Source organism: Colobus angolensis, unplaced genomic scaffold (assembly GCF_000951035.1).
Source record: "Colobus angolensis palliatus isolate OR3802 unplaced genomic scaffold, Cang.pa_1.0 Scaffold12, whole genome shotgun sequence".
Taxonomy (NCBI): Eukaryota; Metazoa; Chordata; class Mammalia; order Primates; family Cercopithecidae; genus Colobus; species Colobus angolensis.
Genome location: NW_012113141.1, coordinates 10511496 through 10538384, shown reverse-complemented (window position 1 = coordinate 10538384; position 26889 = coordinate 10511496). Strand labels below are relative to the sequence as shown.

Below are 26889 nucleotides of genomic sequence, written 5' to 3'. Positions count from 1 at the left end.
AGGGAGCGCTCTCAACACATAGGTCTCCGAGATTTTCCAGTTAGAGCAAATTGATTTCCTCTTTAGATGAGAGAAAGAGATGCATCAGATTTATTTTGACTTGTGATTTTTTTTTTTTGGAAACTGATAACAGTGTTTTTTATGCGCACTTGCAAAAGTGAGGGTGCACTCCCCTACCTCAGGGAGGGCAGAGGGGAGGGGAGGGACTGGACAAGGAGGAACTGCAGAAAACCACAGGTTCAGCAGTTGGGCTGCCTCAAGAACACTGTGTTCTAGGTTCTGAATTTCACGGTGAGCTTGTTAGTCGGTCATTCATCATTTGCAAAATATAAAAGCTGAATTGTATCTGGTTTTACAGCTCAGAGGGGATTAGGACAAAAGATGTATTTAAAATATGGTGTGTGTCTCTCTCTGTCCCTCTGCAGCTGATGGAGCAGTTAAAATTCAGATTTGATGTGGAGTATTTAATGCCTGGGTAACTTGGCGAACTGTGATCAGATCTTCCCCAGCTGTGCTGAAGGGCAGGAGTTCTGTCCCCAAGCCCAGAGGCTAGTATGGATGCTACTGTGCTGGTTTAAGCGTGCAGGGGGATTCTCTATTCCCTCCTCTACTCCCTGCATTCAGTGCTCCCCTCCCAAATTCAGAAAATCATGCTCTCAACCTATGTTGTTTTGCACAGACAGATCTTTAAAAAGCAGCAGCTTGGGGAAATTTAAAATTTAAGACCGCCCGGAGAAAGCTGGGCCTCTTGCCCAATGAAAACTGTAGCTAGTTGAACTTGAGTTCTGTGAAATCATTAGTTTTTAGAGAAAGACATCTAAATTTGAACATGGAGCAGAAAGAAACCAGGCAGACCCAATTGTTATATGGTAGATTTCTTTAGCCTGACTGCAAAAATGAGCATTTTAAGTGAATTTATGGAGAGACTCAGATCTTGCTCGCTCTCTCTCTCTTTTTTTTTTTTTTTTTTTTTTTGAGATGGAGTCTCACTCTGTAGCCCAAGCTGGAGTGCAGTAGTGTGATCTTGACTCACTGCAACCTTGTCCTCTGGGGCTCAAGAGATTCTCCTGCCTCAGCCTCCCAAGTAGCCTCTAGTCCCAAGGGACTAGAGGCATGCACCACCACACCTGGTTAATTTTTTTGGAGTTTTAGTAGATACAAGGTTTCACCATGTTGCCCTGGGTAGTCTCGAACTCCTGAGCTCAGGCGTTCCACCCGCCTTGGCCTCCCAGAGTGCTGGGATTACAGGCATGAGCCACTGCACCTGGCAGATCTCATTTTTTAAAAAATATTTTCCCCTCACAGAACTGGCTCTATTCATCCACTGGTTTGGGGAGTACTGTGATTAGGGTTGAACATATATGAATAGATATGTGAATACAGTATTGGTGGTTATTTCTACTACAGAGACCCAAGAGGTGACCTTCTATGTGCTTGTGAATAAACCGTTGACCCTAAAGTCTATTGAAATCCTCAGTAACAGGCTACTGAGGCAGTAGTGGGTCCAGAATTCTCTACAGAGAGGTCAGGGAAGGAGTCCTGTTGGAAATGGGGTGGACGCTTGGGTGTGGTCAGGGAGGGAGTTCTGTTGGAAATGGGGTGGATGCTTGGGCTTTGACTCAACATTGGGTTCTCATAGCAAGCACACAGTTTTTTCTTTCATTTTATGTTTCTTATTAACAATAATAGCAAGGCTCTCTAAAAATGCAGTTTCTTCACACTTTAGGCAAAAGTTAATTGTCTCTATTAAGTAATGTATTTTTAAATTCTACAGTCTTAGGTGTGCTAGTGGAGATGGTGTGTCTGTGTGAGTGTGTGTGTGTGTGTATGAAAGAGAGAGAGAAAGAGAATAAGAAAGTGGGAGAGAGGGTGGGGATATTCTGAAACCTTCCCACTCCACTCCTATCAAAGCTTCGTAGAGAAATAGAGTCTTAACATTTCCATGAACGTTTTAAATCACTTCTATTTTCTTGGTGCTGAGTCTTGGAAATCCTGATGTTTCAAAGTTTCTTTACCTAGATATTTTGATTTCTAGGACCTGTCATTTTAAATTAAAGCTCCTGAATGTGAATCTTTTCCATTCCAACCCATTGATCCAGAAGACCTGGTCTCCCAACGTGCATTGTTTGTATCTGTATCTACTTCAAATACTTGTGCCAACCTGACATTCCTGGGGCCCTCTGGATAGCTGAAGAGGGGCTGGTGCTTCGGGTGGGGCTGGGTTCAGGGGGAATGATGACAGTTGCTTCTTTCGTCCTCCCTCATCTGACTTGTGGGGTGAGTCCTCTTCAACAACCCCAGACCTCCTCTTTGTATGTTCTTCCTGAAGGTGCAAACTCTATGACAGGTTTCCATGTTTAATTCACACCAGCAAGTAATCTTTCCAGTCAAGGGGGCTGATTTAATGGCAAGAACAATTTATTTCCCTCTGGGTAGACAGAAACAGTTGGACTCTAATTCTTAAGAGCCTTTGTTCAGGAACATCTGGGTTGAAACTACTGTAGTTAACAGATGATGTTGGCAGTAAAAAATAAAAAAAAAGGCTTTGTATAATGTCGTTGTCAAATTTGGTAGACCTCTACTTAATAATTATCAAGAAAGCAATCTAACTTGTTATTACAACAGTTTTATTGCCGATTGCGGGCTTAAGACCTTTTTGTGACAAGTGGCATTTTTTCTTGAAAAAAGAAGTCATTTCTATTCCCCTGTAATTATTTTTGCAACCAGCAACAGCTTCCTGCGTTGGACATATTGGGGCATTTTATTTTAGAACCAAGAATTAAATTATTGCTAGCTTATGGCTGATTTTATCCCATTTATCACATAGTGAAGGGTTTCTTGCTTCCTTTTTTCCCCTTACCTCACCTCACCCTGCTTCCTGATTTCACACCAATCCTGTATATGTTGAAACATTGTAAGTTGAGTAAAGGCAGAATTAGAATAAGGATTAGATGGCTAATGCTCATTCTTCTTTACCAAAAAATGGTGCTGAGTGATGCGAGTAAATGTTTAACCAGAGAACATCAGTTTTGGGTTGACTGAAAGTATATATATTCTTGAAAATGTAAGGGGTACATAAGGGCGTAAGAGGGTCTCTAGAAGGTCCCAAGGACAAATTGTTGTATTTTAGAATTGGACTTGCATCTTGGCATTGTGGATCAAAGGCAAAAATTAGATTCCCAGAGCATATCACTACTTTTATTTCCTTCTGTATCCTTCCTTTCCCATCTGTCCGCTTCTAACAAATAAGACAAGCTAAGAAGCAGCTTATTTCATGATTCTGTACTGACTTCCAAGCTTTCTCTGCATAGACTTTCCTAGTTTGCCACTTTATCTTTTCTCCATCACTCCAGCCACTCATGAGATTTACTCCCCATTCATGCATGCGTTTATTTATTCAGCCTTTACTGAAGGCTTACACTTTGAACTTTGCAAAATGCCAGTGAGGGAAAGCATGCATCCTGTACAGGAAAAACTCAGTCTAGAGGGAAGAGATAAGTAAACAAGTCATTATCACACCAGCTCCCCTGTTCACTCAGCTTGCTCTGCTCTTCCCCACGGGACACCTCCAATAGAGGCTGCATCTCTGCAACAGGATGCAGTCCTTAAGCCCAGGATTGTGACATTGGCCAACTCTCTGTGGCAGGATCTAACAAAAAAGTGTGATTTGAACACTCACAGAGGGAGCCATAGCTCTGCTTCCAGTGTAAATCATGGTTTATTATACTTGATTTGTATTCTGCAATATCCAGAGGATACCTATTATAGTAGGGATTAAAAACTTAGATACCTGTAAAGTTCAGGCAGTTAGCAACAAAGAATGAAGAGTGAGGCCATCTGAGACAATAGAGAGTGGTGGGGACTGTGGCACATTGGAGAACAAACATCCCATCCAGAGGGATAAGTGCTTCACACCCTTTTAGCCATGTAGAATGTGGTGCCAATGTAGCCATATCTGATTTTTCAAGGAAAGCTGAAAAGCCAGTTTTTATGTGAATTCACTTGTTGGCATCTATTTACAGTTTTTTAAAAAACACTGTACTTACCAAACAGAATGTGTCTGCCTGTTGGGCTTGTGACTGCCACTACATTTCCTCTCTTCTGATGAGAAGCATCTGTGCAGCACATTGCATCAAAGACTTGATTTCTACTTTTGGCGTTTTACATAAAAGTCAATTGACCTTGACCTAGTTGCTCTCCTCTGTTTGGACCTCAGTTTGTCATCTGCCTAGAAAGGGCAGGATCGGCCGGTCTTGAAGGGCTTGAATCTGAAAATCTGTGTTGTGGCACGGCTTGCCTATGTTCTCTCTGTTCACATCATTCTATCCCTCTCCTTTCCTTTGGCCAGTGGGCAACAGCTTGTTTTGGGTCAAAGGACTTCTTAAAAAGGGACTTCTATAAGGCATTGTAGAATCATCTTAGGTATGGATTTGAATGTTTTGACGTTATGGATTTAAAACTGGAAGAGGACTCAGATCTGCAGGACCATCCCGTATAAGGTTAAAGAATGAATACAAGGCCACATAGATTTTAGGACTTTCTTGTAGTAGGAAACTCTTTTCTTTTTATATCCAGTTGGTAAATGGTACTGTAGTAGCTAGGAAGACATAATTCACCATTACTGTGAACTATTACTTCCCTTCTTACCAGTGGGATTAGGTTTATAATAGCAATGACGATATTTGATCCCATGAACTACCAGAGTCCCAAATTGGACTGGTCACTGCTCATAGGATATTAGCAAATTAACCTTTGCACGATCCATACTAAGTTTAAGATCAGCCTTCTCCCTGATGTTTTGGTATTTAACTACTATTTACATTGGTAAGTGGTTACTTAATTTGGTAATTTGGTTCAATAAACATTGCATAAGCTATATATATATTTTTAAAAGCAATTTAAGTTCCAGAAGTAACAGTCCCATAAAGGGTGCATGTTATCAGTGCTCTTTGGGACATAAATTAAGGAAGGCATTTTCCAGCTGCAGTCGGATATGTGCGTTGGTGTTTCAGCAAGCTGCCCAATCAGCACAAAGCCCAGGTCATTTGAATCTTCTGGCAGGAATCAGAAAACCTGCAAATCACAGAAGATCCCAGATATGCCTGGATATAAGTGGTCCTTTGACATCTGACTGTCTGCTGAAGGCAGTGCTGGGGACCACAACCTCACATGTAGGAATGAGCAATTGGTCTCACTCCCTGGAGAGCATGAAGCCTTCAGCAGTACTTTCCTTGAAAGCAACACATCCCCATATCCAGCACATCTGATTATGTCACTTTTCTATTTTAAAGCAACTAAAATCCCCCAATTCCACTTATAATAAGCTGCAGACTCCTTGCTCTGGAAAGCAACGACCTCATGATCTTGTTCCCACCTCATTTCTTGACCTAATCACTGTCACACTTGACTTTGCTCACTCAGCTGCAGTCTTACTGGATTTATTGCTGATCCTCAAATACCCAGCGCTCTTCCCTGCCTTAGGGCCTTTGTGCTTGCTGTTTCTGCTTCCTAGAAAGCTCTTTCCCCGTATCTTCTCATCATGCTGTTGGGCTCCCTGCATCCTCAGAATGGTCCTCCTGAACCGTCACAGATGATATACCTCTTGTGAGTTACTCTTTATATTCTTAGGTTATTTTATTTTCAACATAGAACTTGTCATCATCTAGGAATTTATTATTTATTCACTTGTATATTTGCTTATTGTCTGTCTCTCCCAATACAAAATAGGCTTCACTGGAGATCGAGATGTAGTGTATCCTGCCAGGTATCAGCTAGACACCTTAGGCAAGTTACATCGACTTTCTGATCCTTGGTTTCATCACGTGTAAAATGGAGCTATCAATAGAAGTCTGAATAATTGGGGTAATAGCTTTCTCTTAGGGATATTGAGGGGATTAAATTGAACCACCAGGAAGCCCACCCCACATTGTGACCCAGTACCTTATCCCCCTTACAATGCTGGAGCTGAATAAATAAGCATCAACTCATTGTTCAATCTATCAGTTAATCAATGTTCTATTATTCAAAATGGTAATACTCATTGTAGAAACTTGTCGTACATCATGTATGTAATTATTTTGTTTATGTGAGCTTTTATTCTATAAGTATGTAAGTGTACGGTTTCATCTAATTGTATTGTGCCATTTACATGTTCACGTCTTTTTATATATTTGTTCTATTTACATGTTCATGTCTTTTTATATAATATTATTTGTTGATCTTATATCTTGCAATATTCTGTGAAAAGCCATTTAGAATGCTAATACTATATTGCATTGTACTTTATTGCCTTATTATTGGACATTTAGGTTGTTTTCTATTTTTCTACTCTGTATAAATAATACTTACTCTGAACATCTTTAAGCATAAACATTTTACTGCACCTTTTGTTATTTTCTTAGATTTGAAACCCAGTAAATGGAAACCATTTGTTTGTTTAGCTTCTCTGTATCGGTGTATCTATTCACTATGCACTGTGGAGAATTCCAAACAAGTTCAGGACTCTTAAGGAAGTTGCTCTGGTTAAGGAGACAAAGTTCAGACACGTGAAACAATAGGGAGCGACCATAGCCAGTATAAAATTAACTAAAGGCTCAGTGATTTGTTTACAGATAAGGTGCTGGGAGAGTTTTGAGAATAGAAAATCACAGGGTAGCAGAAGCTGGAGAAGACCTACTGCTTGGAAGATTAGAGTTGACGTGGCCTGGGACGATGGATTAGGAAGAGAGAAGAAAGGATGGGGAGCGGGGTATGCACAAGGGAAGGGATGGAAACAGGAACAAGGCAGCCTTAAAGCAGTCTGCTCTGCAGTTGAGAGCACCAGGCAGATGAGGTGAGACAGCTTGGATGGAGCCAGGAGTGACGATGCCATCGTCATGTGCTGGGCACCTACACAGAGGCCAAGTATTATTACCATCATTCCAAGCACACAGGGGTCTGTTCAGAACAACAATATGAGCCATTTTTACAAAAGACTGAAATGGAATCCAAATAACAGGTCCAGCTGGTCCAAATCTTTCCCTCCCCCTGTAGTTAACATTTTACTACCCGACCAAGTAACTAATGAATCTGGCCCAGTGTAAATCCCCAGGCACAAATCCCTGCTTGGGCTCTGTGTCTAGACAGCCAGACCTGAGTGCAATTTGCACTTGAGCATCCAGCACCTTATCACTTGCAAGAAATCAGGTTTAACAGGGAAGATGGGGAGGTGTCGCTTCCACCCTTCCCTTTGGCACAGTGCCGGTGGAATGAGGATCCCCCTCGGACAATGACTGCATTAGGAGACCGAAAGATCGTAATAGTGTTTGTTATGTGGCTCTGGTCATTCAGAAGCACTGATTGGGAGGCTTCTCCATCTCATTGCAGGCTGTGTTTTGTGAAGCTCAAGCTCCTAATGATAGCCATTGAGTACAAGTCTGCCAACCGAGAGAGCCGGTAAGTTTGCGGTGACCCAGCGGCCGGCTGACACTTTTGGTGGTGAGAGTGCATTCTGAGAACGGTCGGTTCACTTCTGCTTTCTTGTGAATTATTTATCTGCATGGAACCAGATGTAACACCTCTCTGACCCTAGAGCACATTTCGAGGGTCCCCCGGACACTGCAGCTTCTATGCCAGACCATCCTGGCATCCAAAGCCCTGCTGGGCATTCAGAGAGTGTTTCTCCAGGGAAGAGGGATGAGTCCTATGAAATATCTCCACCTGATCATGCCGACCTGGACTTTTCACCTTCTAAGTGTTAAACCAGACCTTAAAACCCTTTTTTACTGCTGTGAGCAAAAAGCAGGTGGACTCTGGCCTCCTTTACAGCAGCCTTGGGGTGGAGCTGTGAGGGGAGACACCAGCTCTCTTGATAGCCAAATTACAAGCAGCCTATTGTGTACCATATGTGCTTCTCCCGGTGCAACCAAAATCCAGGTGGCAGAATATCAGCTTCATGTAAATGAGCCAGGAGAGTGGGGCTCAGAGGCAGGAGCTCTCTTTATTTATTTATTTCATACTTAATTATGTGCAAATCAGACTGATGAGGGACTGTGTCTGGTTGAAATAGATAACATCCCAGTCAATATATGAGTTCACGCTGGGGGTGGGAAGCATCATGCTAAGAAGAAATTTTGCTGATGGAGTACTGTACGCCTTACAGATAAAATAGAGATGATTTTTTTGCTCCCCAATTCTTGTCAATAGTTTTGGAAGAAAGAGAGCTCATTGAGAAATGCTCAAGCTTTTGTTCTGTGAAATGACACCCATAGTGTATTCCTTATAGTACATTTTTTTGATCCTGTAGATGCCCAAATGTAGAGTGCAGATCCCTCCAACAAATACCTTAATACCTGAGCAGAGTACAGGGGAAGACTAGACGTTTCCTTTTATCATCATCTAAGGAGTTTTCCTTATCTGGGTGAATAACCCAATATAGCCAGACTTTCAAATGTACAGTCTGTGTCTATGACAAGGCAAAACAGAAGAAAAGAAAACACTGGATTGCAAACAGATCAATCCAATGTTTTCTGTTACGTTAACTACCAGATCAGATTGCTCACAAAGTCAATCTGATCAAATGTTAAGCTATTTTGAAAACCCAAATCAACCAAAAGGAAGAAAAAATGGTAGATTTGGTGGCCATATGTAGAACATGGCTGTAGCAGTTAACAAGTATGTAGGTAGATAAATATTTTCTTTTTCATGTTGGCAAAGTGAAGAATATTGTTTGCAAAAACTGAGAGTCCTAGTTATTTGTTGTTCAGCAGATGAGGTGGAATTTTCTGGGATTACTGTTTACCCATGTTTTTGCCAATACTCACTTGTACCTGTGTAGGGGAACTGTGTGTATCCTGGATTTTTGCAAATGATATTCTCCGTGTTGCCAAGTCAGCAAATCTTGGTGTAATTCAATGTTCTCTATTTACTTTTGTGCATCTTTCAAACAAAAAGGTCATGATGTGGGTGACGTTGATGCTGAATAGTGTTTTTACCATTCTGGAATAATCTGACTGCAGGAGATTGCACCCTGAACCTTGAGCAGTTGTCTCTCATTCATTGCCTTTTGGTCCCAAGGAGACAAAAAGAGCGAAAAGCTATTAATGGTTCATCGTGAACTCAATGTCACTCTTCTAAGAAAATTAACTCAGAGCACTCCCTGAAGACGAAACTTTTCTTGGATACGTCCTTCAATTGAGTCACACTTCTGAGATGTTTTCAACAAAGCCATATTTATAGACATAATTTTTAGTGTATATATATATATATATTTTTTTTTTCAGAAAAGGGCAAAAAGGACTTGTTTGGCTTTGTTTGGGCTTTCTTTGTGTAGTTGCCAGTTTTAATTCTCAAATGTGGCTTGGTCTCAGTGTGGAAGCACATTGATTCTTGTGGAAAAAGGTGTGTTTGAGGGAATGTGGATCATGCCTCTGAGAAAACACAGGACTTATCAAACACAATATCCATGTTAAACTTTTTTTTTAATCTTCCCTGAGATAATACTTTTAATGTTCTTCTTTATTTAAAATGTCCCACTTCTTTTCCTCTCACATTTTCTAACCGACTGGGTGTGAAAATTCAAAGGACCTGCTTCTCCTTCCCACCTTCCTTAACCTGTGTTTAACTACCTTCTTTGTTGTTGGTTTCACCCCATGATACTGTTTTCATGCTTTGCTGAAAAACCTTGTTTTCACATGCATCCTTCAAGTGATTTGAAACAAAGGTTTTATTCCTTCTTTCCTTTTGGTGTCAGTCAATTTATTATCAAATTGTTTGATTTTAAATTCTTTTCTTGTCGTTTTGCAGAAGCCGAAAGCGGTATGCACTCTTCGTTAACTTTTCTTCCAACCTCCACCCTCTATCTTCACTCCTAACCACAGGACTAACCATTTGCCAAGAATGCAAGAAGAGAGAGATTATATATATGTATATATAATCTCATTCCCTTGTCTAGTGTATATATATTATATATATGTGTGTGTGTATATATATACATATATATACACCCCTCTCCAACTAGAGTACATAAATTGGAAGTAGCCTATTTCTGTTCCTGTTTGATTTGTTGGTTCTTTTGGATGACGCACTAACTTCTTTGCAGGAAACCTAAAAAAAGAAAGGCACACTCCTGTTTTCAGTCATGGCACCAATAATGGGAACAAATACTATTAACGTTGAACAGGAGGATGCTTCTCTCCAGCCCTTTGTGTCTGTTTCTGTATTGTCCTGATGTGTCTTGGTGTCCACTGGACTCTGGCGCCATTTTGTCTCCATACTACATCCACATTCCCAGTGACCTCCTCCTCCCTGTGTTGAGTTTCTTGTCTATAGAGCAGAGTTCATGTCCTTTTATCCACAAAGCAGAGACCAAGCCCTTACACTTCTATTTTTCCTTACATTTATTTTGGTGATAACATTTTGAATATTTTATTTCTCAGGCAGTGCTCAGTATAGACTTAGAACACTGCTATTAAATTGCCAGATTATCACACTTGATTTACAGAGTTAGTACTGTTTATTAAGACAAACTCGTGGCTCTTTTTTTCCTAGTGTGTTTGGGCATATTTCTTAATACGAAGCTTCTCAATTTCACCATGTGATTTCACCCTGTTTTGCTGCTGTTTTACATTGCATGAAGCATGACTAAGTCATCATCAAGGGCATTTAAAAATAAACTTTTGGGTTAATAGCTCCAGGACAGCTTTTCAATAATGTGTTCTCTAAGACAATATTGTTGAAAACATACTATTGAGATGCCTACTTGTTCATCTTTTCAAGTTACTTTTGTCCGTGATTGTAATCACTATCATGTGTTTGTGTTTGTAATTTGTGTGTGTGTGTGTATTTGTCTGTATCTCTTTCCAAAGTCTGATTCTTCTGTGATTTTTGGAGTACGTGTGTATAGAGGTGGCTTCCTGTCAGTTTGGCATTATTGATATGATCCAACTGCGAGAAGTTACTGCAACACTTTGCATCTTAAAGGTCCACAGTGGTTGCACCTCTGCTGTTGGCTTTTGGCCTTTGAGTCCTTTTATCTTGTGGTGAAGGCATGTTGTGATGTAGGCATGACTTGTCTTAAGTATACCAGAAAATGATTTGGCTTGCTCCCAGAACCAAATATCCAGCATTATCATTTCTAGATCACCTCTTTCTTCCCCATCCCATATGGCTAATATTTTTTGTATGTGCAAAATATATTTGAAAATGCCATTTCTAAAGTTATTGAGATGGATGCAGGCTGAGTAAGTCCTCACCAGTATCTCTGGTGGGCCACAGTGGCAGTCATTTGAGTCTGACCAACTGGTAGCAATCTTTATCATGCTGTCTGTGTGTGAGTGAACTGGGCTTAAGTATATTGACACATGAAATACACAACTGTGTCTCCAATGGTATCCGAAAGTAACAGTGTATGTGTCTAGTTGTGTGGGACTCCAGCAGCATGTATTTTAAAGCCCAGAAAAAATGAAAAGTTCCAGAAAGGTGATAAGATTTGAGATGTGGGGTTTCTCCAAACTGTGCCTGCACATGGCCTATAAACTACAAATGCAGTCATACTCCCTGAGAGGGGACACAGTTGGTTCAAAGAAAGTTCCAACTGAGAGTCGTTGTATATGAACTAGTGTGATCAAATAAGCCTCTTTTCAATGGCATGATTCATCTGGGCATAGCATGAACGGAAACCCTAGATGGTTCTTATTTGCTTGCTTTAGTTAATGAAGTCCCATTAGCTTGCTAGACACAAATATAATTACTACGTTATCAAGTACAAACTATGTTCTCATATGAGTCATGCTATTTTTTTAAAAAATTGCCTAAGGAATGGTACATTACACCTACCAAAAATGAAAGGGAGAGGAGAGAAATATATATCTACCATATTTACCTGTGATGGATAGACGTTTCCTTAAACAATATCTGTTTCAGTTGAATTACCAATCATTGGCTGTCTCCAGAAACAGGAAACAAGTAAAGTTTACAATGATTGAAGACAAAACTAGATGTCTCCCAGTTATGCACAAGTGGTGGAGAAAGGAATTCGTTTCTTCCTTCCATCAAGCTGCAGTCTTCCAACCTGACCCAGTGTTTAGCAAGAAATACCCGATGAAGTGTGATACAACTTGAGACATGGTGCTGCTCTCATGGAGGGACCTGATAGAGACATTTCCCCATGGGACTGAGCCCCGTTAGCCAATTCCATGTAGATGTGTTTTATGTGTAGGAACCCATATTTCTCTTTGAAGGTTTGCTTTCGATGTTGAAATCAATTGCTCTAACTTCACAAGTGGCATGCTGTTTACATATTGGGATATTTACATATTCATACTTAATGCCTCTGAGAGATTGCTAGTTCATTGGCCAATCCCCTAGCCCTAGCAGAGGTGTGGTCACTCCTTTAATCAGCCTGACTGATGAGAATTGTAGCTTGTTCTTTGAAAGAAAACTGTGACCTCCTTTCCACTTATTTGTGAAGAAGGAAAACTTCTGGGACAAGGTTTTAAAAACTTATTTTTTTTATTCATTCAACAAATAGTTGAAATGTGCCTGTTGCATGCAATGCTCTAAGCCTGCTACTCCAAAAAACTCAAAGGTAAACAGAATGTGATCATGTTTTGTACTCTTCTACTCAACTGTGGGTTCCTTACAGAAAATACGTATTTGCTCCATGTAGGAGGTGAGTAAACACAGAATAAGTCGAGACTTAAAACTAGTCTGAGAGCAAAAGAAACAGAGACAGCAAGTATCCTTGAAGAAGGGACCACACTAGCCCTGTGCTTCCAGCTGTCACTGGATGTTTTCTGTTGAAACCAGTAAGGCCAAAGAAGAAAGGATAATTTATATAGTCCTTGAAATGAGGGAAAGTCCACCTCTGCCAAGATGTCCTTGTTGGAATTCTGTTAATGGATATATGGGTTTTTTCTCTTAGAGATTTTCATGATTCTTCACATGACACATGTTGAAGTTTATCTCTGATAAACTAGTGAATTACATAAAGTTGGAGCCAGAGAACTGATTTAGAGTGGTGCACAGGGAGAGAGACTGTTGGCAGTCATTAGAACAAAACAAACTTAATATTGGATACTCTCCTAAAGAGATCAGAGATCCTTGGAAAAATTTATGTGTTCCTGTTAGAAGGTCAATAACAAATTCTAAAGATAGTAGGCAAAAGGGGGAGAAAGTCACCACTATCCAAAATCCTTGTCTTTTTATATTTTGAAGAAGAGAGGGATTAGCATTTTATTTAAACTTTCTAGATTTGGAATGTGTATAGAAGACTTAATGTCTAAAATAAGTATATATATATATAAAACCAGTAATGTAGTTCCTGGTGCTTCAGCACCAAGAGCATCTTTCTGTATCTAGATTTCTTTCTTTCATTGCTTCAAGGGCTGGGTCCATTCTTTAGATTCCCACCCAGAAGGCTGCCTTAGCCTTAGCTCAGTATCTGCAAATGGTTCTGCCTCACATCTCACATGGGGATGGTTTAACCCCCCTCACCCCTGTTCACAGGGAATAAGAGGGCATCCTGGAATCCACATGATCTGTGAGGCAATTAGAGATGCTTTTGGTTCCTTACACAATCAGACATAGATTTAAGGAATAGTGGATACTTAACTATGCAGACAAAAGTCAGTCTAAATTAGCTGACCACCAGATATTGTGCAGGGATAAAATGTTTTGGATTTCCTTGCAGTCAGTGGAAAAGTCTTCCAATGACAATAGGGCACATCCTGGGTCATTTATTAGCAGCAAGGACAAAGTGGAGAGTTCTGTGAGCATTTATTTACCTCTCAGTTTTATAATCACCTAACTCACTGAGAGTAGCAACTATGAATTTAAGACCTTCTATGTGTCAGTCATGTTGCACATGGTACATTCTTTAACTCCCTTAGAGACATTGTAAGCTAGCAATTATTCACCCATTTTATAGATGAGAAGTGTGAGGCTTACCTGCATTTATAAAGCCAGGACCCAAAGAGGTGAGACCTGATTCATGTGCCTGAGCCCTTAACCAACATCAGCAGCAAACCTGAAACACAAATGTGCTTTACATCAGAGCCCCAAATCTTTCTTCTCCACCGCACTAACTGGACTAAAGCAAGCTCAAAGGCTGTAATAAATTATCTCAACCTGCACTCTCTACAATGCCAATTCTAAATGTTCATTGTAGGCTAATTCTTGTTCATTGTTGATAAAGAATAATGAAGCACATAATGTGAAAAAAGGAAACAGCATTCTATGTGATGCTCGTTTGGTTCATATATGTCACCAAGACTTTGATGTGGGTCAGATTTTTCCTTTTGAATTCTGTTGTTCAAATCATGATAGGATTTTTTTTCCACTCAGAATTTTTTCTTGCATTTTTTATATGAATAATGTCAAAATGTGGGCTTTTATAACTTTAAGGAACTAGCTCCTTTAGGCTCCAGAGTGCATGGAATTTTTTGTGTAAGTTCTTATACATTATTCTGTAGTGTACAGTTCTTTACTCTATAATTTCATCTCATTAATGGGCAAGGTATTTTGATAAGAAGCCTGTGTTATATTCCATGGGGTCATCTAGAGAAAATCTCTGATAACTTTGTTGAAAATGAAATACACTTTGGCTTTTCTTTACAAGAATTAAGAAAAGGAACAATAACTCACATGCATTGAGCCTTCTATACATCATCTCACTTAATTCTCTAAAGACTATTATTCCCATTATCCACCTCTTGTAGGTAAGAAAGTTGAGTTCTAGGGAGATTTAGTAACTGGCCCAAAGTCAAACAGCTATTAAGGGGTAGCGTTGGAATTTGGACCCAAATTCTGATTGCAGAGCCAGGGCATGTAAAAACTGCCTTGCAGGAAAGGAGGTGAAAAAAAAAAATGTGCAAAATTTAGCATCCTGTCCTTCTAAAACATCATACTGAATTGGCTTTGAAAGATAAATTCATCTAAACTGTATGAGCTCTGACACTTCGCCCTCGTGATTGCATGAAGCCAGAGGGCTCATTATACCCATGTGAAGAGTTGGCGGAGGGGTCATTAGGAGGTGCTTATGGAGAGCTGCTGCTCAGTGCAGGCCATGCTATTAGTGTGGACTGCTGCTCTCTGATTTGGGAGGAATCTCATTGCTGCCTGTGGTTGTAGGGCTGAACAGTTAAATCTTCATAGCCTTTTGATATTATTGAGTGTTAATAATAGCCATGACACAAGTACAGTTTCCTTCTGTCAGGTCTTGTTATAAGTAATGGTGGATGTTCTTGTAACCACAGACAATTATTTTGCAATAATGATCTGCTCAGAGGTCTCCCAACCAGGTGAACAAAGGTTCACCTGTGTCCTTCCTGTATGACTACAGACATATCACTTCACTGACCACAACACTTTTCTGAAATGGTTTACCAGTAGAAAAAAAGATTATGTGTTAATTACCATCCTCTATATTTTGATTGTTTGGGGCAGCTGAACACTTCCTTTAGACTGATTCCAAATATCTATTAACTTATTAAGCAACATCTTTTCAGAACAAGGAGTACCTCTGTTGTTTCTGTTGCTTCATTCAGAGTCCCTCAATTCAGTATCCATTAAGCCTGAAGTCTCTTCTCAGTCTATGCATCAGACAATCTTGTATTCTGCTTTTGATCTGCAGAAAATTAAAGTTGTTTGTTTCATCCATTTATTAGATTAGGATACATTTATCTCTTCTGTCAGTCCAAACACATCTTGGCCAGCTAATCTATTTGCGCCACTTTGAAATAGGACAATGTATATTTAGATTCCCACTTCTCTGCAGGGCAAGTTTTTTTAAGGGGTGGTTTGCATTTGTTTTCTCAATTTGCCTCAATTAGGACATGCTAGACACACATCTTATTCAAACACCCTGTAAGTTTTTATAAACAGCAGACTGGAATCGTTAAGTATATCCAACTGCTAACTTAAAAAAAAAACTGTTTGGGTAAATCCAATTCTTCCTATAAAGGCTGTACATGGAATCAATTTCCATGTCCTTAGCAATGTCATGAAGACGTTCGGTTTGCTTCTGCATTGGTTACGGGTGTCTTGTACCATTCCCCGCGGTAATATGTGGTGTGTGTACATGTATGTTTATGTATACATATAGGGGTCCCATTAATGCTCTGTCATTTAATGGAAAATTGTTGTAGCAATAGTTTCATCAGGCCAATAATGCTTCTGTGTTGACCACCAATAGCAGTTTCAAAAGGAATGTATTCTGATGGACTTTGCTTCAAATCATATGCCCATGATGGCAGCTAGACTGCCCCATTATATAAACCCAGGCCCTAAAACTTTGATTTGCTTTGATCAACTGGGAGCATGCCAACCTGGGAAGTAAGCAGTAGTGCTTAATGATGGCATTATCCAACTAAATGTATGGGGCAGTGGGCATTGGGCTCTGGACAAAATCTTTGGGGAAAGCTCTAGACTAGTGGGCCCCCTATAAACACAACAGTATGGTGTAGCCTTCGAGGTTTTATTCAGAACATGACCTCACAAATGTATCTTCTCTGTTTGTTTTTGTTCACTGAGCAGTATATTAATTAATCCTGGAAACCATCTTAAGATCCAAGAAGGTACTTTAGGATTTTTCATCGCAAGTGATGCCAAAGAAGTTAAAAGGTAAGAGTTTATTTTCAACTGACTTTCTTTCTGGCCCAGCCATAGACACCTTGACCCACAGAAGTAGGCAGGCTTCCATAACCCCAAAACTCCTTAACATGTCTATGGCCATCAATTGGTGTAAGAAAAACTTCCACGGACTCCTGTTCATGTAGTCAATTCCACATCTTTAAATGAGAATAATAAAATTTTAGAACTAAGAAGCCTAGTTACCTGCTCATTCATTTTATGAGGGAGAATATGGGGGCTCAGAGAGCTGAATGACTGCTCAAGGTCATCCTGATTCCTGATGACCCAGAACAACATAACAAGACAATTGGCTCTTTGTCTAGTACTCTTAGTATTATCTGGGAAACTTACTTGAGAATTATCAGTTTTCTACTGTCCCTGCCAAATAGAATTTCAAAAGGTTGGGATTAATTTCAGACGGAATATGAAACTGGCTCTATTTCTATTTGTGGCCTACTAGGTAAGTGGCTGAACTTGTCAGCTTCAACTGTTAAGCCACTCTAAGTGCAGCACAGGATTTCATTGGCCTGCATGTTTCATGACATTTTTATTTGTATCCTTAAACCTGTTTAAGCAGCCTAGGAATTCACCAGGTCCTTTCCAGCACAACATGGAATATTGTTGTATTTGATTCTAGCCTATGAACTTGGAGAAATTTACTAGCAGAAAATGCGATGCAAATGTTCAGACAGGTCATTCACCTCAAGAGTAATATTCCATAAAATATTTTAAGTACATTATTAATTGTGAAGGTCTATCATTATTTATATAAGCCTATGGTCTTCATTGAATGAGTTCCTCGTCAAAGCCAGGCCTGTACTAGGTGTGCTACATTCTTTATTGCTGCTCTTCAAAATAACCCTGGAAGGTAAGTCTTCTTAAACACTCAGAGCTTTGGTTTCCTCATCTGTAAAACTGAGATAAGTGATTTGTCCAAGGCCATGAGGCACATAAGTAAGTGGCAGGGCCCAGAATGGAACTGGTCTTTCCTTTTCTAAAACCCACTCTCTTTCTACCAAATTTAATAATACTACCACATTCTTACAAAGGAGGGTTTATTACACCCCAGCACTATTTTAGGTACTAGGTTCTCTGTATCTAAAACTTCTTAAAATCTCACAGCAACCCCATGAGATAGGTAGCATTACTCTTTCCCACTTTACATATAAGGAAACTGAGGCACAACTTGGCTAACTAACTTGCCCAAAGCCATACTGCTAGTGAGGAATAAAGCCAGGAAGTTCGGTTCCAGAGCTTGCACTCTTAATTATTTGCCTAGGTTGAGCCTGACACACTGAGCACAGAACAATGACATGCGAGCATGGATACTTAGGGTCCTCTTCCTCCCCACCCACTCTAGCAAACTAAGCCATACTGGCTACAGAAGCTTTCGGGAAAAAGAAAATATGGGCTGGTGGAAGAAAAAAGAATTCTTAAACTGAGCTCTCTAATAACTTAAATTTATTTCTGCAAATTGGGGAAAGATTGCCATGATTCAATTGTAGGGGAAAAATACCTCCCTACTCAGTTCACGGAATCTCCCTATTGTTCAAGAGTATCCTGAGAACTGAGTACACCTGAGAAGGGAAATTAGGATGAATGGGGCTGAACCTTCCCTCTCCCCGTGCTCCAATCAGGTCTCCTGGAGAAGAAGCTTGTGCCCTTGTCCAGACTGTGAGACACAAAAGCTTGAAACAGCATCTCAGCACCAAGTACAGGAGGCTGGGGAGCACAGGAGCACCATATATCACGTATACCTCCCAGATAGCAAATATAACATGAAACTCCCATTTGTGTAATTCTATTTCCTATTGCATCTCTCACTAATGAATGTCACAAATACCAGGCCGTCCAAAAAACAAATTACCTCCTATATTAGGGAGTGCAATATGTCTCATTTCAGTGCTTTATGGTATTCACAAATACATGCTGACACAATCAGCTACAACACCAGCCTGTAATTTTCCATGGTGTGTGATGTGTCAAAGCAAATGCTGTCAGTTAGGGGATTTCAAATAGATGAAGACTGCAGAAAACCACAGAAAGGACATTGGAGATTTGAATGAAACTAAACAAGTTTTGTAAAAATGGAAAAGTAGATTATGATGATCTAGTATCGAGTTTGCACCCTCCACTGCAAGAAAGCAACAAAAGAAGTTAATGAATTCTGGCTCATAGAAAGCTTCAGATGCAGTGTGTTAGAAAATGAGGAGTGAAATCATCCCACTGCAGTCTTAAGAAGGTGACTTGAGGATGGACATTTGGGTACTTGCTCTTTCCTCCTTGCCACCAAATATTTTCCTTTTAAAATAACGTTGGAACATAGACTTTAATATAGGAGTCACAAAACGGTGGCTCAGTGACTCAATTTGGCTTGCACATATGATTCTTTTGAGTCACAATTTTTAAAAATAAATGAGTTGCCAAGGTGAAAAAAGTTACGAGCTTTTATATAAAAATCCTTATTACTTGTTTCTCCTGAAAAATTGGCAGACCTAACAATACTGGGAAGCAGTCTCAAACTCACTCATTCATTCACCCTTCAAATATGGGTAAGTCATTTACATTTAGAAGGTTCTATACAAGGCACCAGGGAAACAGTGGTGAACAATGGGAGAAGTCCCAACTCTCACAGGGCTCATATTCTAGGCCGGAAAGAATGATAGTTTTTTTTTTTTTTTAATTAATGGTAAAATAATTAATGCAACTGAGTCACTGATTTGGGTTGGGTATAAGTGAAAGCTGCTCAGAGGGGATGGTATTTGAGCAGAGATTGAGATGAAGCTAAATAATCCATCAGGCAGGGATCAGATAGGAAGAGGAGATGGGCTGCGAAGAAGTTCACTGTGGGCAGGAACCCCAAGAAGGAAAGTGTGGCTAGGGAATAGATTTGGAGAGAGTGGTATGAGATGAGGTTAGAGAGAGAGGCAGAGGCTGGCTCCTAAAGCACTTTATAAAAAGGTTGGATCTGTTATCAAATGGAAATCATTGACAGCTTTAAGCTGATCTGATGTATGTTTTGAAAAGGTTATTCTTCCTGCATTGTAGAGAATGAGAGGAATGGGGCAGGAGAAGAGGTGAGAGACTCAGCGCCTATTACACAGTTTAGGTGAGAGATGATGGCAGCTTGGACTGACCACTGAGTGGAGGTGGAGAGAAGTGGGTCCCATTCAGACTATATTTTGGAGAGTGTGCAGAACCCCCCAGTGAATTGGGTAGAAGTGAGGGAAAAAAGAGGAATGAAGGATGAAGGCTAGAGTCAGGGCTTAAATTGTATTGATCTTAACCAAGATGAGGGATACTAGAGAAGGAGCAAGTTTTGGATAGTAGGAAGTTAAGCATTCTATCTGGGCTATGTTAGGTAGGAGATGTGTACTAAACATATACACAGTGATATCACAAAGGCAGTTGGATCTTAGAGTCTGGAGTTCTGGGGATAAGTGTGAATTGGAGATGAATATGTAAATGTGGGTGCTGTTTCTTGTCCTGGCAAGAAACAGATGACACACTTAAATGGGAAAAAGGAGGAGAGTTTTATGAAGAGAATGTGTAAAGTTATGGGTAGATACTTAAGGAAAACCAATAAGGGATGGCCAAACACTCCAGAGCTAGCAAGAAAGGGGAGCCACCTTCACCCTGGATCTGTAGGGTCAAGGGGAAGGAGGGCTATCAGGAACTGGAGAGAGAGGCTGTCATGTGCCATTTCATGGACCTGGCCAGGAGGGCACCCAGGGGGTCAAGGTGGTGACCTCATCCCCCCTCACCCTACAGTCTCCTGTTGACTCCTCCCACCTGAGATGCAGACCAGGAAACTGGAGGACAAGGCCACAGTGAGAAGAAAACCCTAATTTAGTGCATGTTCTCAGGGCTGGATAGCATGGGAATTGGTCCAGTCAGCATTGGAGTAAAATAAGCTATGAAACTCCAGAGGGGGTTTGACAGAGGAACCCACTGACTCGTGGCTTTCGTTTTTCCTTCTCTGCAGACCTCCTCAACTCTGTCTCACTTTGGCTGTCCAGAAAAGGTGCTTTCACAGTGACAAGGTTGTCATTTGACCTTTTGATATTTGATATTTTCATTTGACCGAGAAACGACATACTTCTGCCCCCTCAAGTATATATTTGACCAGACTGTGGGACTTTTGGTGTTGTATTTAACTTCCCCACCAAGGGCCCAGGGCTCATTGCCCACGTGTCCCCACAAGTAGCATCAAAGGCTGTTCTCAAAAATGAAAGATGAGTGAGCAGACGCAGTGTGTCACATCAGCAACTTTTTTCCCAGTTCCTTTGCAAATGGAAGTTTATGAAAAGGAACACTAACTCAAATCACAGAATCCTGTGTTTGAAATAAATGGTCTTGCAACAAACATTTCCGTCTGTAAATGTCTAAACCTTTCAAAAGATTAAAGGAAATTAATGCTGGCATGTTTCATTAATTTGGCACCACCGTGGAGGAAATGTGGTACTCATTTCATTTGGGTGGATTATGAAATGTGTCAGTTTTTCCATTCTCTTTTTCCAGGGCATTTTTTTACTGCAAGGCCTGTCATGATGACATCACAGATCCCAAAAGAATAAAAAAATGTGGCTGCAAACGGCGTAAGTAGTGTTTCTCTCCCCGTCCCCTCCCTCTCTCATTCCTATTCCCCAAATTCCTTTTCCTTTCCTTTTCTTATTAGAGAAACACTAAACATCAAGAGTTTTCTTGAATATGTTTATGTTTCACCCACCAGTTTAAAGAAATATGAAATCAATACCTGTCCTTGCTTTGTTAGAGCAGAGGATGAAAAATCACCACCGTCAATACCTAGGAATGAACCCTGTGCCTAGTCCCTGCTTCTTTACTCTAGAGACGCCTCAGTAGATGTGTCCAGTCTAACAGAGACAAGTATGATATATAAAAAGGAGGAGAACTAAAGCCATAGAGAACGAAGTGTTTTTGTATCATGATTTCCAGTGGATTGGGGGCCCCTGGGTATATAGGGTTGAGAGAGAAACTAAATCTGAGGACTTGGTCTCCAAAATGGAAGTTGACTCTTTCCATTTGGAATTCTTGCCAGTTTTAATACCACAGGCCAGAATTTGCAACTGTGATGCCTTCAGACTGCCCCCAAGAAAAAACTTTCCATTGTCAAAGGGCTTCAATTGCCATCGTCCCAAAGGTCGACCTCAAGCACTGTTGCTCTTTGGGGTAGACTAGACTGGGCTCAGTTGTTCCTGGCATATTCTGTCTCAAGACCCTTCTAAAGCTGTTTGCCACTGGGGCCTCTTGAGAAAGATACAGTGAGTCTAGAACGTGGAATTGTGAGCTCCTGAGACACCATGACTTAAGTGGCCTTTGCTTTGAGAAGGTTGTGCCTTTTGCAGTAATTATGCTGTATTGCCTAATAGAAATTGTTCTCAACCCTCGAAAAAAAAATAACAACAACAAAAAAAATGATGCCATCCTTCCTATGGTGAGTTAGTGTTTTAAAAGCTCCTCACCATCATTGCTTTGATTCTCACCCTAACCCCATGTAATCTGCAGGGTGTGTTATTAATCCCATTTTACAAAAAGAGGAAACTAATCTTCCAAGCTTGAGAGGATGAGATTGCTGACAGTCACACAGCCAACATACAGGGATTTGGGCACACCTGAAGGCCTCTATTGATTCTCTGGGTGCTCTAACATTTTTTTGCAGAAGGGAAAGGAAAGATGGGCAGTTTTGGGTCTGATGAGTAAGAACAATTATGAAAGATTACCCCATAAAAATCCTGGTTCACAAGCAGAAGCCAGACAGAAGAGCACCATTTCTGAGGTATGCCACTGAAGGAAGGACGTTTTTCATTACACCCCTAGAGGGGGTACAGAAAATGTAGAACCAGTCATCTATAAATATCATTCTGCTGGAGCATAAAGAAGTTCCTCAATCCATGGGGAAAATTCCCTTGGGGTGCACTCTTGGTCTAGAGAAGTATCTGCAGAAATCCCCTCAGGATGGGGCAGCTTAGGCCCATGGATTTCCTCCCCCTGTTTCCACTGACTTAATACAGCTGGTTCCCTTCTCCCAGACTCTTATGAAGATGAGTATTTGTTGATATCTCAAAACAAGAGCCTCTAATTTCTTGGGACCTAAGAATTCCCTGATTCTGACAACCTACCAAGAAGAGCATCTAAGAGAGAACAAGGCCTAGAATGAACCTCACTGCCCATTCAACCCCCACAGACCCAATGAATCCAAAGACCATCTTCACCAGGCAGTCCATCCTAGCTATGCTCAGTTGGTTGTGGACACAGCAGCATGGCTGAGTTGACCAGACATCTCCTGAATCATTTCAATCAGAAGGAGCACAACTGTCTGAGGGTTGAAGCAAATAAGAGAGAACAACAAATACAAGAGGTGAACAATTCTGTAAGGAATGCTTGTAGTGAGGAGTTGAGAAAGGGAGGAAAGTGAGGCTAAATATCCCAGGATATTTACCAGACCCTCGTCCCACAGAGTATCAAGGAAATAGCAAGACTGTGATTCATGTATTGATTAACCATTCACATATTTTTGAGTATCTTCTTTGAATGAGGTGCTATTTTTGGTTCCAGGGATAGAGTGGTGAACAAGGTAAAGTCCCTGCCCTCCTGAATCTTTTACTCCAGTGAATGGAGACAAACCATGATCATAAATAAATTCAGAGATAGCCAGTGCTAAGAGGAGAGAAGAGACTGCCTGAGGGTTGAGGAATACTTCAGTGGTGCTACTTTATAGCTTGGAAGGTCAGGAAGGCCTCAGTCAGGGCTGATGTTGAGGCCAAGACCCAATCCAGATAAGGAGAAGAGCAAAAGTCAAGGTCAGGAGGCAGGAATGAGTTTGTGGTGTTTGAAGGATAGAAGAAAGACTAATGGCACTGGGGAGATAATAGTATGAGATGAGATTAGAGAGGGAGGGAGGGAGCGGCCGTGGTAAGAAGTGGGGGTTTTAGTCCTATATTAGGAAGTCATTGGAAGATTTTAAGTGAGGAAATGTCATCATTAGTTCTTAGTTTAAAAGATGTCCCTGGTGTCCAGATGGAGAGCATTCTCGGGAGGAAGGAGTGGAAGTGGAAGGATGAGGTGAGAACTTCTCTGACTCTTGCTCTGACATTGGAACGTCCCTCATAGGATGCCATAGTGGAACACAGCAGACTAAACTGTCCCTAGAAATAAGAAATAAGGATTTGGCCTCTAGGATATTTTTCCACCTTGGTTCCAGACAAGTAAACAGCAGCAAGCTTTAGCTTCATCCTGGAGAGAGAGGCACATAATTGTTTGAAATAATTTTATTCTCTTCATTTCCTTTGAAATTGGTGGAGCTAGTGAGGTATATAATCTCCCATTACACACTGCACCAATTGCTGCAAAAGGCCTGCCTCTACAAAGCCAAGCCAGTGCAACAAGGGCCTCACTTCGTTCTCTGTACATCTGTGTGCCTTCTCCCCCAACCTCAGCTTCTTCATTTCACAAAGGCCTTTGGCTATGTAACAATCAGAATTGTCCGAATATTGTTCCTACTAATTGAAAGGCCATAGAACAGAGGGCAGGATGCAGATGTGTGTATGAGGTGAGGGGGTGGTTAGAATAAAATGAATTATTAAAAATAAACCTCCCCATGTAGGACAGGCAAGTGAGGAAATTGGAGAAGATGTTTTAGCTGCAAAGAAACTTTAATTAGAAGAAACTAGGATTATTAATAACACACTGCGGGGACCCCCATGCCTTTGAACAGACATTGCTTAGTTCCCAGTCTAAGTTGGAGAAGACAGCTGACACACATACTCATCTGTCCAAACGTGTTAGTCCAGGTATTAATAATTCACCCTGGAATGGTAGATCCCTTGAGGGGCCCACGACAGTTGCTGGCCCTTACCCATAGCTTCCCAACCCTTCTTCCCCAACCCAGTCTTCCCCTTTCACCTCCACCCCTACCTCCTCATTCACTTTCATTCAGTAACCTTCAACATTTCACGTCATCTCATCTGGAGAAATATCAGGTGCAGACATTCCATTTCTGGAAATCCTGTGATAGTATAGTTTAACGTTTGCATTTCTTTCCATTTCTTCATAGCTCTCTATCAAGGAAAAGAGTCAAATTCAGCTGTCTGGCCGAGGAGCAAGTTCTCAGGGTCTACTATTTACTCATTTTCTTTTTCTGTGTAACAAACATTGTCTAATGATTTATATTTCTTCCCCCAGCCTCTAAAAGTTTGCCAAAGTGTGGACTCCTAGGGGACAAGTAATGTCTAGTTTGATGTGTTTGAAGGAATTTTCTTTGACTGCAAATCATTGACATATCTTTGATTTATTTTTTTTCTCTTTGCTGCCTTGGAATACGGCCCCTACTCTATTTTAACTGCACACTGGTAGTGATATATTGTGAGTAAAACGGGTTCCCAGCAGCCCGGAGTCCAGTTCCCCCTGTCTTTCTCTAGAAGAGATACTCTTTTAATTTTCTGTACAGTTGTAGTTTCCTTTTTACTTTTGATATTTATGTTGCATGTAGCAGTGACATCATGCCCCAACTCCTTCATCCCCCAACACAGTCTACAGAGTAGTCTGGAGCCAGAGAGTCCACAGGGAGCCTGCTCTCCATCCATCCACCGCAGTCCCCAGGCTCTGGCCAGCTTCGGGCACTGTCTTATTTTTCCATTTGAAAATAAGACCTTGACAACAGTGTATTTATCTTGAAGACCTTGTCTCAGGACTTTTAAGGGACTCTGATTAGGCTGAAATAATTACCACTATAGCTGTAGATGCTTCATCAGCTGGGGTAATTGTCATGCTTGCCTTTCTTAAATTATACTTGGTCTCCTTTGCTATTGAGCTTGAATTCCTCTCCTAAAGGAAACACATATGCCACATATATATTCCCATGTTGTGATATATATATATATATATATGTATACACACACACACACACAATATGTACCATGATGTATCAGAATATATGTACATTCTTATATGTGAACATTCATATTTTTACTCAACTTTGGGACTGTAAGTATCTCAATTGTCTTACTGGAGACAAGTATTTGCACAGTGGTAATTATTTTCTGCAGTCTACGAAGTTTCCTAGCTTTACAATGAAGTTTTTCTTTTAGTCAGTACTCAGTAGGACACACCCAGTTGCTTTATGAGTGTTAGTCAGACATCTTGGAAGATCTGTTTACCTGTTTAAGGCAGAAAAACTGACTGGAGGAGAACATTCCATTTCAGCAATGAGCTATGCGTAAGTCTGATCAAGTCAATACAAGTGTCTGAACCTCTAGCTTACTCAAGGAATAGGATGCCCTTTTACTCAACAAGATGTGGCCATTGAGGAGGAGCTTTTAAGGCCAGCATTGAGCTTTGGGTCTTTACTCGTGTTTGTAAGGCTCTACTGAAAAGGAGACTCAATCTGTGGAACAGTTCAGTCCAATGGCTCTGGAATTTGGAGAAGATGTTTCAAATTCAGTCCTCTCATTCCTTTGCAGCAAAAGAGGCAAGTTGATCATCTGATTTTTGTTAGTCATCAGTATTTGGAGGGTATAGATTGCTCACTTTAAAAACAAAACACAACAATGACCTTCTTCAATTCAATGCACAATCTTGCCAAAATCGACTCTGTGGCTGTCTTCATCGACAGAACCATTTAACGATGGCTTGAGGGCATGGCCCACTTTCATACCTGCAGAGTTGCACACTAAATTGAATGCTCCTTCAGAATTGGAGAGAAAATGTAATGGCAATCAACCAACAACTCTAGTGCCAAATACTTCTGCCTTCCTCAGCCACAATATGGTCGTTAGGGGCAGAATCAACTAGCTTGGTGTGCTCTGTGCTGCCAACATTAACTAGCTTTTTCTTTCTCCTCTTTCTGTTTTTGGAAAACCACCTGGAAGACCCTTCTTCTTACTCCAGAAGGTAATGGGAGGAATTTTGCTAAGTGAAGATATCATTTCTCATTTATAGGACTTGAAAGAATATTCTCTGATTGCCAGTGCCACATCAAAGGCCTCATCGTAAATCCTGGTGGACTTTTTCTTCTGTGGATATTTTTATTAATAATGTTGGTTGCTGCAGAGCCCATGAAGAGTAGCTCCAGGGTTTATGCTTGGAAATAATCCCTCCTTCATTTGACTGATTTTAAAAGTGAGGTTGTGACCTGAGAAGTATCTATTGATTGAATGGCAGATGTTTTTCTCTTCCATTCCAGTCTTCCCTTGAATTTGCTTCACTTGAAATCTAAAATATTTTTCCTCAGCAGTTGGAAAGCTCCACTTGGGCCCCTCAGTC

The 26889-nt window shown here is 40.7% G+C and overlaps 1 protein-coding gene across 16 annotated transcripts in view; it reads left to right on the top strand.

Moving 5' to 3' along the window:
* Nucleotides 1-26889, top strand: part of KCNMA1 (potassium channel, calcium activated large conductance subfamily M alpha, member 1) — a 762545-nt gene that overhangs the window by 608405 nt on the left and 127251 nt on the right. For 7 of the 16 annotated variants that reach the window (XM_011928774.1, XM_011928744.1, XM_011928725.1 and 4 more), the window contains 4 exons: nt 7366-7434; nt 9784-9795; nt 16513-16599; nt 21130-21206. In XM_011928774.1, coding sequence (XP_011784164.1) covers nt 7366-7434; nt 9784-9795; nt 16513-16599; nt 21130-21206 — 245 coding nt within the window. Of the gene's footprint in view, nt 1-7365; nt 7435-9783; nt 9796-16512; nt 16600-21129; nt 21207-24981; nt 24991-26889 lie in introns of all 16 variants that reach the window. The other 9 variants (XM_011928767.1, XM_011928759.1, XM_011928736.1 and 6 more) reach the window with 2 other exon arrangements.